The sequence below is a fragment of the Acanthochromis polyacanthus genome, chromosome 1 (assembly GCF_021347895.1).
Source record: "Acanthochromis polyacanthus isolate Apoly-LR-REF ecotype Palm Island chromosome 1, KAUST_Apoly_ChrSc, whole genome shotgun sequence".
NCBI classification, from domain to species: Eukaryota; Metazoa; Chordata; class Actinopteri; family Pomacentridae; genus Acanthochromis; species Acanthochromis polyacanthus.
In genome coordinates, this window is record NC_067113.1 from 29,112,633 (window position 1) to 29,127,142 (window position 14,510).

Below are 14,510 nucleotides of genomic sequence, written 5' to 3' on the forward strand. Positions count from 1 at the left end.
ATATTCTAAAATAACCTTCTGTAATTATTCATGGATTTTAATCATTTTTGACTCAGAGCTAAAGTAAAACCATATGAACAATATGATGCATTGTAAGAACGCAATAACATTTATTTAGACACGCTTTGTCTGCCACTTCTTTTAAAACTTTATTCTTTTTGTTTCCTCAATAGTAAATCAAAACTACATAAAAACAAAATCTACACAAACATCTTGTCTCTATGTGTGCAATGTAACATGCAGAGAAGTATTTAGATTAGAGGCGGCTGTGGCTCAGGTGGCAGAGCCGTTCGTCCAATGCCAGACACTTTACCCACCTTAGCTCCAGTGCTGCCACTTCCACTGGTGTATGAATGTGTATGCTGTGTAATGTTGGTGGTGGTCAGAGGGGTTGTAGGAGTGGATTGGCAGCCAGTCAGTCTGCCCCAGGGCAGCTGTGGATAAAAATGTAGGTCTGCCAGCTATAGTGCACTGCAACACACTGAAATATAGCGATTAGAGGTAAAAATAAATAAAACTAAGGCCTACAATAGTGAAATACAGCTTTCTGGGGTCATAAGTGACCCCAGACAAGTTTCCATTATCCTTGTCACACCAGTTGGCCGATCTCTATGAGCAGCTGTAGGACAAGCAGATTGACAAATTCATGGTAGGAAACATTTTTCAGATAAAAGATATAAAAACGGCAAATGTAATTCTATGGCTGGGGTCATAAATGACTCCACTCGGTCGCTTGAGGGTTAATACCAGCGTCACCCGGTGTGGCTTACTGGTGTGTTTTTAGCCGTTTTTGAGCTCCAAGGTACAGTAGAATCAGCCAATCTGTATCCACCTTTAGATATTTCATTGAAGCTCGTTAATGAGTTTATTCACTGCACACCTGCAACCTTGAAAAACCTAACCAAGACTTAACTCATTTTTAATCTTTGAGCAGTTCAATTTTTGAACTTAATTTAATGTAACTTCAGACTGTTCTTGTTTGAGTTGATTTTTATGTTTTTGAAAAGCTAAATGCACCAGTTATTGTTTATTTTGCTACTTTGCCGAACTTAACTTGTTGTTCAAGTTTATTTGTGTACTCTCATCTTTTGTTCTCTTTCTCTGCTGAATTAATGAATGAGACCTTCAACAGAATTGAATGAATACCTGAATGATGATGCTTTCAGTCTTTTTGCACACTTGGAAATATTGCAGAATATCACTAGACTTCTTCTTTAAGCTACAGGTTCAATTCATGGCGAGTACTTTGAACTTTTTTCCTCTCTTTTGTCTGCTTTCTCACCATTTTAGTACCCGCACTTCCTAAAACGAGAAGGAAACAAGCTGCAGATCATGCTGCAAAGGCGGAAAAGATACAAGAACCGAACTATCCTGGGCTACAAGACTCTGGCGGTGGGATCCATCGATATGGCCGAGGTACAGATTTAACGGTGTTTAATCCACTGCAGATGGCTGATGTTCCGTATGTAGAAGATAACAAGCTCAGTTCTGCTCCATTGTGTGTTGAGCTTTTAAATCGGTGCACAGACAGCAGCAGAAAACTGTGACAGGCTTTTCGTGTCAGAAACGGTGTGACAATTTAATGAGAAAAAAGGTAGATGAAGGATGACTGTAAGACTACTTTTATCTCTGAAAGCCTCAAATCATCCTGAACCGGTTTCTTCAGTGCATCCTGATGAGTTTCACTCCTGATTTACCCTAAATTAAGATCTTTATCACACAGCTACAGGCTTTAAACTTACACCAGTTTATATACAAGTATGTGGAATTTGAATAACGCTGCGGTTTTTCTGTAATTAATGAAGATATCTGCTACACTAGGGCTGCGATTGCTGATTATTTTCATTCCTGATTAATCATTTAATAATTATATCCCAGACAATAGCTTCTGTCAGTTCATCTGTTAATCTAATTCTTATGAAAGTGATATTTCTTGAACGTCTTGAGGGATTTTCTTCACTTCATTCATTTGCTTTTAATGAAGAACTGATGAGATTTTAATGATCAAAGGTCACTGTGAGCTTAAAAATCAAGTTTTTGGCCACAAGTCAAGAATTCACTGGCTAATTGTGGATAAAAATAGGATAAAATGATGACATTTTATATTCAGAAGATCAGAGGTCACTGAGATGTTATGATTTTCTGCAGAAAATGACTTTTCTGCTCAATATTCAGCACCAGAGCTCAGGAACAGATAAAGAGAGAGATGCAACTTGACTGGTGAGTGGAGGTTTGCAGCCGTGAGGTGTTAATTCATTAATCAGTGAGCTGTTTGTTCTGTGAAACATCAGAAAAAAGTTCCAAATTGACATAGGATTTTCCCATTTTCAGCTAATAAGCATCTCAAATTAGAAAAAGTGGCAAATCCTCACTCTAGAGGAGCTAAAACCATCAAATATTTCCTTAAAAATGGGTATATTTCAGGGAAATCAATGATCAAAATAGTGCAGAGTATGTTTTGTTCATTGTTTCAGCTCTTTTTGTAAACTGTGTTACATTTTTCAACTAAATACACTTAAATTCAACTTTATTTATCTACGATTCCGGTTATATTTTGTTGTATTATATTAAATTAAGTTGCAAACAGACAGAAAAATGGACATATTCTGAATATAAGAGCTATTTGGGGCTGCACTGAGCTCAGAGTGCAAATGAAATACAACAAAAGAAGCTTTAAATCATTCTCTCTTTGCTTTTTATTACAATAGAATGCATCATGTGCACATTAGATGACATTCAAAGGGGTTTAATGACTCTAAATAATCCAAAAAAATCATCTATCACAGTAAGAAACAGCATGATAGAGCTTGTTTATTAAGATAATAAGTTTTTTCACCAGTTTTTTCAATTATAGTCCTATAATTTCAGTGGATGAATTAATTAAGTAATAATACATTTAACAGGAGATGAGTCTGCTTCAATTTAAGCTGCATGAGAAGTTATTAAGTTTTAAATGCAGGTTTGTAAAATCGGACTGACATTTTCCACGGCTGCTGCAGAAACGGAGTTAAAGAAGTGAACAAAACCTCCTTTGTTTTCAAAGAACTCTCACAGAAAAGCTAAAGTTATCTCAGCCCACAGAGCGTTTGTTTCTTGTGTTGAAAGAAAAACCTAGAATACACAAATTAATGGCTTGATTTCGCTGCACATGACGCTGATGCTCGGAGGAGTTCCCATATGGCTGCAAAGCTCAGTGGAGCTTATTAAGGTCACATTTCAGCAGCTGAGAGAGGAACAAAAAAACATTTTGGCGCCTGAGAGGAGGGAAGAAAAGCAGAAGCACAGAGTCGTACTTAACCACAAGAAGAAGAAAAAAAGGTTCTTGCATTCTCAGCTGAAGGACGCAAAGAGACTCTGACACAACAACACAACAACACAATCACAGTAAACTGCTGCAGGCCGGCGACGTCTCACGGGAGGAAGATTCGGGGCGGCGTTGTCCTGAAGTAACCCAAGCTTGGATCTCTGGAGTTTGTTGAGAAAAAACCATGACTTTCTGCTGCTGAGATGCTGTTGAGCAAAACACCAAACCTGCTGCTGCTTCAGTGGAACCTCAGTTGAAGTTTTTGTCACCCAGGTGTGAGATTACTCGCATAAGCAGCAGGACCAATCCAAATGCGAAGCATCTAACAGAATTATTGTATTATAAGACAGAAAATTCAAGGAATTAAAGGGGAACTTCGGTTTTTTTCAACCTGGGGTCTGTTTCCATACGTAATTTCATACATGTGAGTGATGGAGAAATGAATTTTCGACATAGCTCCAGTATTTAGCCAGGCAGGCAGCTTAGCAGCTCAGCTAGCAGCTCAGCTAGTGAAAAGTATGGGGCAGCTGGCCCCCCCGCGTCAAAGTCCGCCCTAACGTGCTTTTGCCCCACACTGACCGGCTCAGATAGTCTCAGTGAGTGTCCCACAACATACTAGAGATGAGAAGTGAATGAAAACCTCCACATTACCTGGCGATTGCTCTTTGTTGTGGTCTGTATCCAAATCTCAGGATGCTCGAAAGAAAACATCGCGCGAAATCGCGTGAGAGCTCGCACCAAAACCGGTGTTTTGGCGCGAGCTCTCGCGCGATGTCGAAAATTCATTTCTCCATCACTCACATGTATGAAATTACATATGGAAACAGACCCCAGGTTGAAAAAAATGAAATTCCCCTTTAAAGACCATAAAACAAACACTTAATGTCTTTCAGCTGCTTAATTTCAACATGATCTCTTAGTAACGCCTTTGATATTTGTGTTTTTGTCGGAACTTTTCCCACTGGTTTTAAATGGGGAGCTCTCACAAGAAGATTAGTAGCAGATTTAGGGTCCTATTGCAACCCGAGGAATGATCAGGGTCCGAAAGTCCGAGCACCACCAAGATTACATATATATCAGTAAAACTTAAAATACTTTGAAATATAAACATTTTTTTTACGTTTCTTTTTTTCCACCGAAAATTTTTTTAAAAATTTCCCAAAAATCTTTCACTGTGAAAATTTTTTTTTCTCCGGATTTTCAAACTTTAAAACGTGTCAGTTTGGCCTGCAGGACAACACAAGGGTTAATGCTGTAGCAGCCAGAGGAGGTGGGTAGTTCTAAGTTTGCTAGCAGAGATGATTGTGAAAATTTTGCTCGTAAAGGGGCACCATGACAAAGACTTTTCTGAGGCTTAATGACCTCAGGCCATCAAAGTGAGGATAAACTGGAACGGTGAATCCCAGTGGACGATCTGCCCCTTGTATTGAATAATGAAAAACTTACTGGACTCCTGTGGATGTTTCTGAAAAGCTGCCTGTGATGTGTTAGAAGTTAGTGTGTCACACTGAAAACGGATTGTTATAGCATCAAATTTTAATCTGAATAAGCACATGAAACTGATCCGTTCTCCTTTTTCTGGTGTGGCAACATTAAAAAAAATGTTGTAAAGGGTCGATATTTGTTGTACACATTTTGGACATGAAGAATTAGGAAAACTGAGAGATCTTAATTGCTTGAGACATTTTCCAAACCACGTTGCAATCCTGCTTTTCCTGCCTCTCCCAGGTGATGCAGCACCCGACAGAAGGAGGCCAGGTCCTGCCTCTGTGCAGCAACCAGAAAGACATGCTTGGCAAAGTTGCCGAGATCTGGATCTTCTCGCTGTCCAGTCAGCCCATCGACCACGAGGAGGCGGCGCTGCAGGGAGGACAGAAGATCAAATGCTCCGGTACGCTTTGCTCCTCATTACCTTCCATGTTCTGAGGGTGAAACAGCATGGCGCCATCATAATCACCTAATGCGCTCGATGGGCTGAACAGAGCTGGGATCACAGAGTTCAGGGTGTTTTATTTTCTCTCTTTAATCACGTAGAAAGCAATAAAATCCAGGTGGCATATAGCCCCGCATGAGCTGTACATCGTGTGTATTTAGAAGCTGGCCGAGTTTCAGATTTAAAAAGGCGATTGAAATATGCATGAGGCGTTTTCTGCTCTCCACGCCTTTAATCTACCTGCTCGTCTCCTGCTTTAGATAACTACTCAGAGGAAGAGTACGAGAGCTTCTCCTCGGAGCAGGAGGCCAGCGATGATGCCGTCCAGGGACAGGTGAGGAAATCGCTGAGGCTTTAAAGGGTCATGAGACAGTTTGCTTTAAGTTATCGCGCTGGTCAATAATTAAAGAACCGGTTCGGAGGAGGAGGATGGAATGAAACATCTGTACTCACACTGCACAGTTTGCAAACTTATTTTTATTACCAGCTAAATAATGCATGGAGGCTGGATTTTGAGGAGGTTTCATCTTCTGTCCTTCGTGTTTTCAGGATCTTGAGGATGATGAGTACGACGTGAGGAAGCCAAAGAAACAGAGGAGGTCGATTGTACGGACGCCCTCCATCACCAGAGTAAGAGAGCAATCCAAGTCTGAACCGAGTAAAAGACAAAATACAACAAAGTTTAGTTTGAGTGTCACTACCTGTATATAATCTGCAACCTTGATATCAGATCAGATTAATGTTCATATTTAAAATCACACAGTGACAGCTTGTCTTGTTTAGATCATCATTAACCCTCCTGTTGTCCTCATTTATGGGCACCAAAAAAAACATTGTTTCCTTGTCTGAAAAAAATCCAAAAATCAGCAAAAAAAAAATCCCCACATTTCTGAAAATTTGCAAAACCTTAAGGAAGAAAATTCCAATAATTCCTTGAGTTTCCCTAAAAGTGTTATTTTTTAGAAATCAAGATAAAATCAAGAAAAAAATTGTAAATATTTTCAAAAAATGAGTAAAAATCTTCCAAAAATCCTAAAAATATCTAAAATGATTACATATATATCAGTAAAATTTCAAATATTTTCTTGAAAAACATTCACAAAAAGATTTTTTTTGGAGTGAATGTTCTTTAGAAACATTTTTAATATTGCTTTTTTCCCAACAGAAAATGTTCAAAGTTTTCCCCAAAATATTGAAAATGTGGACATCAGAAGTTTCACTGTGAAAATAATTTTTTCCCCACATTTTCAAACTTTAAAACGGGTCACTTTTGACCGGCAAGACAACACGAGGGTTAAGATTCTTAATTTTCCACCGCTGTTCTGAACAATAGAAAGTAAATGTCTACCTCATGCTGTTGAAGCTTTGCTGCTCACAGAGCAAAATAAGACTTTCTTGTTTCCTGTTTTTAGTGTGATGCTGTTTGGTTTAAGCAAACAGTTATTTTGCACAGTAGTGACTTGGGATTCTTGTGCACTTGTTCCTACCTGAAGCAAAGATTCCACAGAACAAGAAGACGCTGGATTCTGAAGCAGAGAAATGCAAAAAGCTCCGGGCGTGTACAGACTTTGCATCAGATTTATTACCTAAGCTTTCACTCAGCTTTTCTCCTGAGCATGAAAAACACAGAATATTTATTCAGGCACTGCAGAGCATCTCATTTCATTAATCACATGCTTAATAAGGAAAATTATCACCTTTAGATGAGCCTAAATAGGACGGTTCATGGACTATTTGAAGACTTGGTGAGCCGAAGCGGAAGATGAAACCTAGAAAGCAGATGAGGCCTGATGTTGCTTGATTATTGATTTACATGAGCACAAGCTGCAGAATCGATAGCCATCCAACGCTGCAGATGTATCTACTGCTGGTAAAATGACTGAAATGGAGGCGCTCAGCAGCAGCAGCAGCAGCAGCAGCAGCAGCAGCAGCTGTTCTCTGAGTATTGGATTGCTCTGAGCACTGTAGTAAATCAGAAGTAGGTCACAAACTGACTTGTGCTTGTGTGTTTGTTCTCCTGTGCTTTAGCAGCAGAACTTTAAGCAGCGAGTCGTGGCTCTGCTGAAGCGCTTCAGAGTCTCAGACGAGGTGAGTGCTCCTTCCTTCTGCTGCTCTGGGACTTTCTCTTGGTGTCTTTAACCCTCCTGCTGTCCTCGTTTACGGGCACCAAAAATATTGTTTCCTCGTCTGAAAAAAAATCCAAAAATTCAGCAAAAAAAAGAAAATCCCCAAATTTCTGAAAATTTGCAAAACGGTCAGGAAGAAAATTCCAATAATTCTTTAAAAGTTTTCATTAAATGATTTATTTTAAAAAATCCCCCAATTCTGGCAAGAAATTCTGGCAATCTTACCAAAAAAAATCCTAAAAATATCTAAAGTTATTTCATATATATATCAGTAAAACTTCTAATATTTTCTTTAAGAACATTCACAAAAAAAATCAACCAAAATCCAGCAAAATTTGCTGGATTTTGGTTGATTTTTTTGTGAATGTTCTTAAAGCGGCACCGAGGAAGATTTTAGCGGAAATGTAGCGTTGCCTACATTTCCCGTGAACCTCGGCGCGCACTGTCGCAAACCGTCGTAGACGAGCGAGCAAGCCTCAGGAAAGCCGGCGACATGTGTAAATGACTCCACGGTCTAATGTTGTAAAACCGAGTTGTCAAAGCTGCTCCGAGCTACGGAGTTAACCGAACGTTAGCTCCGAGCTAACGTTACATTAGCCAATACCCACACAGTGTTTTTGCCACAAAGTTAGTCAACTAAACCAGTCACAGTCAAACTAATCCCATAGTCTACTAACCACACATCGGAAGCAACACACACAAAAGACAAAAGAATTGTATCAAACTTACAAAGAGCTAAAGTTACGTACCTGTCTAGGAGAAGCACGGCCAGCTCTGCATCTGTTTTGATTCCTTTTTGCTCCCGGAATTCTCTCCACCTCTGAAATGCCTGTCCAAGATGAACTTTTCTTTTGCTTCGTTGTCGATCTGACAACCTTTTTGCTTGCAGACTTTGCTCCGTTCGCTTCCTTTTGCGCTCCATGTGTGCCGTCTTCTCAACCAACTCTCCACTCTGCTACTGCTAAAAACAACTAGCTCCGCTCTGCTACGCTCCGTCAGCGCACGCGCACCGTATTTGCTGTAAATCGCTCCGTCTCTCACAGGAAATTCTAGACGAGTCGACAAAAAATTAATAAAACACAAATATTTACAAAACCAAAATGATTCATGAATCGAAAATGGGGGCATTAATAAGTGTAAATAACGAAGATTCATCCACATTAATTTGAGACTTTGTTACGAGCATAAAAATCTTCCTCGGTGCCCCTTAAAAGAAACATGTCCTTTTTTCTACCAAAAAATGTTCAAAAAATTTCCCAAAAACATTGAAAATGTGGACATCAGAAGTTTCACTGTGAAAATACATTATTTTCCCACATTTTCAAACTTTAAACGGGTCAATTTTGACCCGCAGGACGACACAAGGGCTAAACTGTGGAGCAGCCAGAGATGTGATTTTTGCGTTCCTGTGCAGGTTCTGGACTCAGAGCAGGATCCTGCAGAGCCGCCTCCAGAGGTGGAGGAGGAGGATCTGGATCTGGACAGCGTGGAGTTCGAGAACCCCAGCGACAGCGGCCCGGAGCTGGACGACGACGACAGTGTCCTCAGCACACCAAAACCCAAACTCAAGTGAGCAGCTACGATTCTGTGCGGCATTATTTGGTTTGTTACAGAAGTTATAAGAGTGGCTCACCATGTTTTCACCCCATAAACGTCCCCTCTTCTCCCACTGCCATCAATAAACATGCACACACTTGGAATTGCGAGATTCAGGCGTAAAATCAGCATCGATTTCCTTTTATTTGTTCTATGTTATGCAGAAGAGCAGCATAAAAACACGCAGTCAGATTGAACACTTTGGCTCAAATCTTTCAGCATTTTCATGGTGAAAAGTTCAAGATTACGAATGCTATATGAATTATTTATACTGAAAAAAATAGATTTTTATTTGAGGCAGATAAAAATCTTCAATTTTCTCTGACTTCAAAGGCCCCCTGCTGTGTTTCCGTATCAGCTCTAGCTTTTCTGACACTTTCATGAGATACTTTAGTTTTTTATTTATTTTTTCTGGCATGACCTCATTCTCGAGCGTAACTTACAGCCTTTTTAACTTTGCTGTTTTTGCTTCAAAATGAAAGGTTTTCCTGGTGGTTAGAGGCTACAGCATCCTGCCACATAGGCAAAATTTGACAAAATGATTATTAATGAGGTGAATTTGGTCAATATTTGGCACAAATATGCAATATTTTGTCATTTTATTGTTTAAAAACAAAAAAACACATCAATTACTGAAGCAGCAATTTTCTAATGAGAAGAAAAGATTATTTAAACAGATAAACTTTGGCATTCAACTTCCGTAAAGGTGTAGGACCTGCAAGAATAAAAAAGGATGATTCAAGTTGACCACATCAGCCAACTAAAGCAAAAACAAAACATATCTCCATAATTTAAATTATCCATTCATTGAACAGAATTACAATCAGACACTAAACTCTCCATTAAATGTCAAAACAATCCATGGGACTCTAAAAACTCAACAGCTTTACGAACTCTAAGATTAAACTCTCCACAAGGATCCAAAATAAGTTGGACTTCTACATGAGAGCTTTAATTATTCTTCATCTACTTCCTGATAAGCTTGGTCAATAAAAAGACAAAAACTAATATTTTCAGCTGAACTAAAGACAGACTTTGTGATTTTTCTGTTCGCATGTTGTGTTGTTGTAAACTTACTCTTTCAACCAGCGTTTGTCCTGTTTTTGTGTCGCTCCTCTGTGACCCTAGACAGTCGGTCATAATGTTTTTTGAGCAACACACCATACTATGATGTTTTTACAGTGAAGGTTCTACTATGGAACCAGTTTGACATGTTCAGGCGTTCTTTGTGTGAAAACTCAGAGATTTCAGGTATCAGAAGGTGGTTTTCAACTTTCTTTGTGAACTTTCTGCTTCAACTTTGAGGGGCCGTTTACACGAGGACCATCTTAACAGAAAACGTAACAGTGGCGTCTTGTCATTTCACGTTTAGACGAGCGGTTTTGAAGGAAATCTGCGTATATACGGTGACTCTATAGTGTGTAGAATTCGATTGGATATGCATTATGCATTTATTGTGATTTAAGGGTTTGTTTCATTTTTAAGGTTGGGGTTAAAATGTTAACAGAAAAAAGGATTAAAGAAATAAACTACATTAAAAAGCAATTAAATCAAAGGGAAAAAACATTTAATACAATAAAACTTTTAAAAAGAAAATTAAACATTAAATACAATTAAATTATATTAAACAGACAAAATATTTAATTAGATAATTAAACAGAAGATACAAAACATGTAACTATGAAAATTTTTAAACAAAAATCATTAAAGATGAAAGAAGATGAAATATTTTAGAGAAACATTTAAAAAATACTAAACATTTAATTAGATTATTAAACCTTTAAAAAGAAAACATTTAATTAAAAAATAAATATTTCATTAGAAAATTAATCTTAGACAATAAAACTTTAAATAAACAGAAAATACAATTAAGCGTTTAAAAAGAAAATTAAACATTTAAAGGTGGTAAAACATTTAAAAAGAAAAACCTTAAAGATTTTATTGAAAAATTAAACATTGGGAAAGAAAAGGACATTTTTCAAACAAGTCAATAAAACATTTGAAAAAACAACAAACATTAAAAAGACAAAACATTTCATAATCAAATCAGACATTAGAAAAGAATAAAAGGTGAGAAAAGAGCAAAACTAAACATTTAAGAAGAATTAAACTAAAGACAAAACATTTGAAAAGTCACCAGTTAGACTTTAGAAGATCAAATTAAACAGAAGAGACGATAAAACGATGAAAAAGAGCAAAAACAGATGAAGGTCTTAAAGCGTTTTCCAGTCTGAAATGAAAACATCAAGTTGTTTCTTCAAACATTTCCTCTTTCTATGTTCTTGGTTTGATTGTGGACAGATTTACTAAGAACTCATTTCAGAAAACTGCTTTCCAGATAAAGTCTGTTCAGTGAAGAGAATCAAAGTTTGTTCAGGATTTCTAAAGAACCCACAGGTGAAGGTCTGAGAAGAACTCAGATCAATGGTCTAAATATGAAATCAAGACTCATGGTCACAAGTTTTAAGGCTTCTGTTAACCACAAAGTTCAAACTAACAGTAAAGTAGGGCTGCAACTAACGACGCGTCGACGAGTTGTCTGAGCACGATGCGTCATCAAAAGCGGAAGTGAGCGTGCAATGCAACAGAAATCACCTTCCCACCGGAGCGCGGAACACGGACGAACGTTGGCGCTGCATCGTGCATGTATTATGTATTCACGCTGCAGCGCGGATGTCCACGTTCTATCGTAAACATGGATGTCAGCGTTTACTATACAGCTGTATCTAAACGTGGACGTCCGTGCTGCATCCAGTGGTATGCACAACAAAATAGCAAATTTTGTTGTGCATATAGAGTCTTGAACAAAACTTTCCATACACTTGTAAAGACCATGTATATCACGACAGTCTTCAGTTTCCAATGACTCCTAGAACTCTGAATTTTCTGATTGAATCACTGAATCTCATGCATTGTCGTCACAGTTTAACAGTTTTGCATTGTGGCTCTTTCATAATTTTGTTAAAGGTCTTCTGGAAATATGACAAATCTGTTGGGTCAAAATTTACCTACTGAAATACTAATATTTGATTAAACATCTGTTGGCCACTTGCATCTCCACTAAGGTTTTTTGTAGCCATTTACAAGCTTCTGGCTGTATTTTTGACAACTCTTGACATAATTGGTTCAGTCCAACTAAATGTATTAGTTTTCTGACACAGACTTGTTTCTTCATCACAGTCCACAGATGGGGTTTGAATCAGGACTTGGTGGATCCCAGCCTAAAACCTTAATTCTAGCCTCATTTCTTGACCACTTTTGAGATATCTATTTACCACTTTTGAAAAAAAAAATCCCCAAATTTCTGAAAATTTGCAAAACTTCCAGGATGAAAATTCCAAAAATTCCTTAGAAATCTCTCTTAAAAGTTTTATTTTAAAAAAGTCCCCCAAAGTTGGCAAAAAAAAGATTCTTGTAAATATTTTCAAAAAATGATTAAAAATCTTCCAAAAATCCTAAAAACATCTAAAGTGATTCCACATATATCATTAAAACTTTTAATATTTTCTTTAAGAACATTCACATAAAAATCAACCAAAATCCAGCGAATTTCGGTTGATTTTTCTGTGAATGTTCTTAAGAAACGTTATTAACATTTCTTTTTTTCCCACCAAAAAATGTTCAGATTTCCCAAAAATGTTGAAAATGTGGACATCAGAAGTTTCACTGTGAAAATATATACTCTTCCCACATTTTCAAACTTTAAAACGGGTCAATTTTGACCTGCAGGACGACACGAGGGTTAATGAATAGCATTTTGGGCCTCTGATCCAGAGGAGACTCCCCGTCCCTGAACGTCAGCGGGCTTGTTAAGATGATGCAAGTTTGTTTTCTTTAATTCAGTCCAGACTGTTTCTTGTGTTTCAGGCCATATTTCGAGGGTCTCTCCCTCTCCAGCTCTCAAACCGAGATCGGCAGCATCCACAGCAGCCGGAGCCACAGGGAGCCTCCCAGCCCGGTGAGACCTCAGATGACCTAACATCAGTTTTCTGTCTTAGAAACTGACTCATTTCAAACCTGCTTCTTGTACATTTACTGGGTTAATAATAACATCACAATAAACTGCGCTGATAGCCAATGATTGAATCCACTAGAGCATACAGGTGTTAATTGTCCTTCTCAAGGCCTCATTGACCTAAAAATCCATCTTCCTCGCTGTGATTTTCCCATCAGTCTGCAGGTTTCACTTTGTTTGTGAAGCCGCAGGACATAGAAGAATCCATGTTGACTGTTGAGTCTAACATTTCTCTACTTTCGGTGAAATTAAACTTCCTGGAAACCTGTTTATTATTCTTCCCACCACCTCTTTCCAGATTGACCCAGATAAAGCCAAGTGTGGCGGCGGCAAGTTTCCAGATGACGGCGTGTCTGACAACGTCTCCTTTGTGAGTGTGAAGCCTCCCGAGATCAATAACCGGCATCAGTGTTATTATACAGATTAATTAGCAGCTCTAGGTCTTCAACAAGGCAGCAATTAGGCTCTGTGTATCTGTTTGACACCCACGCACACAGCCGTCAGACAACAGCTCCTCCAGACATTTAAGATGTGAAAAAAAATGTTGTTTTGATGGGAAAAATGCACAAACACATCTGTCAGCTCTTAACGCATAAACGCGGTTGCTGTTTTGCTCTGTTTGTGTTTTTCCCTCAGGAGCAGCCCGAGGCGGTGACTCCGACCACGGAGCTGGAGATGGACAACATGGACACGTTTCTGGAGAGGCTGCCGCCGAGTGGCAAGATGACCAAGACCGAGTCCCTCATCATTTCATCCAACAGGTAAGTAAAGCACAATTTAGACTTAGTTCACCTCTGGAGACCACAATTCCTTATGATAGACATTCCCTGAAATAATCACCGTGAGGCAGATTCCTGTGAAAGCAGTGGTTCACTTCCAGCCCTTTTCTCGCTTCGTGTGTTGTTTTTGTCCTCAGGCAGGAACCGAAGTTGGCAGGGAGGCGAGGAAGGAGCACGTCGCTGAAGGAGCGCCAACCCAGCAGGCCGCAGAACGAGAGAGCCAACAGCCTGGACAACGAGCGCTCCCTGGACACACGCTGCCACCTGCAGGTAGGAGGATGGAGCTGCAGGAAGAACCACAAAACGACTGGGGCTGCATCCATATCTCCACCCTCTGGACTTGCAGACTGAGCCCTTGCGGACTTCAGTCATACGTAATGTGATGTCTTTACCGTCATCACGTAAAGTCTGCAAGAGCGGGAGTCTACAGCATTATGAATGGAGCTAATAGACAGACTTGGAGTCCGTTTCAGTCGTTTCCGTGACACTGTTTGAAGAACTATCATGTATACGCTATAATATTAATTAATTTGGGTATTACTTACATTGGAGGACTTGCTTTCGTCCTTTTTCCGCCAGTATTTTTCTCAGCTCATGATTTCGGCTTCAGACTGCACAGCTTTTATAGGCCAGACGCAATAAAAAAATCGAATAATTTAAACGTCACGGCCGTATTGCAATGAATTGTGGGTAATCAAACTGGTGAAGTCTGCAGAAGTCTGCACCCCAAGCAGACTCTCTGTAAGTCTGCAGAAAG

General features: G+C 39.0%; 1 protein-coding gene and 1 long non-coding RNA gene across 7 annotated transcripts in view; one reads left to right on the forward strand and one right to left on the reverse strand.

Annotated features, from left to right (window-relative positions):
- pacs2 (phosphofurin acidic cluster sorting protein 2) overlaps positions 1–14,510 on the forward strand; it is a 109,663-nt gene that overhangs the window by 75,571 nt on the left and 19,582 nt on the right. For 5 of the 6 annotated variants that reach the window (XM_022197098.2, XM_022197101.2, XM_022197100.2 and 2 more), the window contains exons 4-13: positions 1,291–1,416; positions 5,033–5,195; positions 5,498–5,571; positions 5,787–5,867; positions 7,266–7,325; positions 8,778–8,932; positions 12,827–12,917; positions 13,273–13,344; positions 13,611–13,735; positions 13,891–14,023. In XM_022197098.2, coding sequence (XP_022052790.1) covers positions 1,291–1,416; positions 5,033–5,195; positions 5,498–5,571; positions 5,787–5,867; positions 7,266–7,325; positions 8,778–8,932; positions 12,827–12,917; positions 13,273–13,344; positions 13,611–13,735; positions 13,891–14,023 — 1,080 coding nt within the window. The remainder of the gene's footprint in view (positions 1–1,290; positions 1,417–5,032; positions 5,196–5,497; positions 5,572–5,786; positions 5,868–7,265; positions 7,326–8,777; positions 8,933–12,826; positions 12,918–13,272; positions 13,345–13,610; positions 13,736–13,890; positions 14,024–14,510) is intronic. The other variant, XM_022197099.2, reaches the window with a different exon arrangement.
- LOC127536648 (uncharacterized) lies at positions 5,783–7,133 on the reverse strand. Its single transcript, XR_007945716.1, has 3 exons — positions 6,935–7,133; positions 6,725–6,847; positions 5,783–5,886 (listed from the first exon to the last, which is right to left on the reverse strand). It is a non-coding gene; the product is annotated as an uncharacterized LOC127536648 (long non-coding RNA).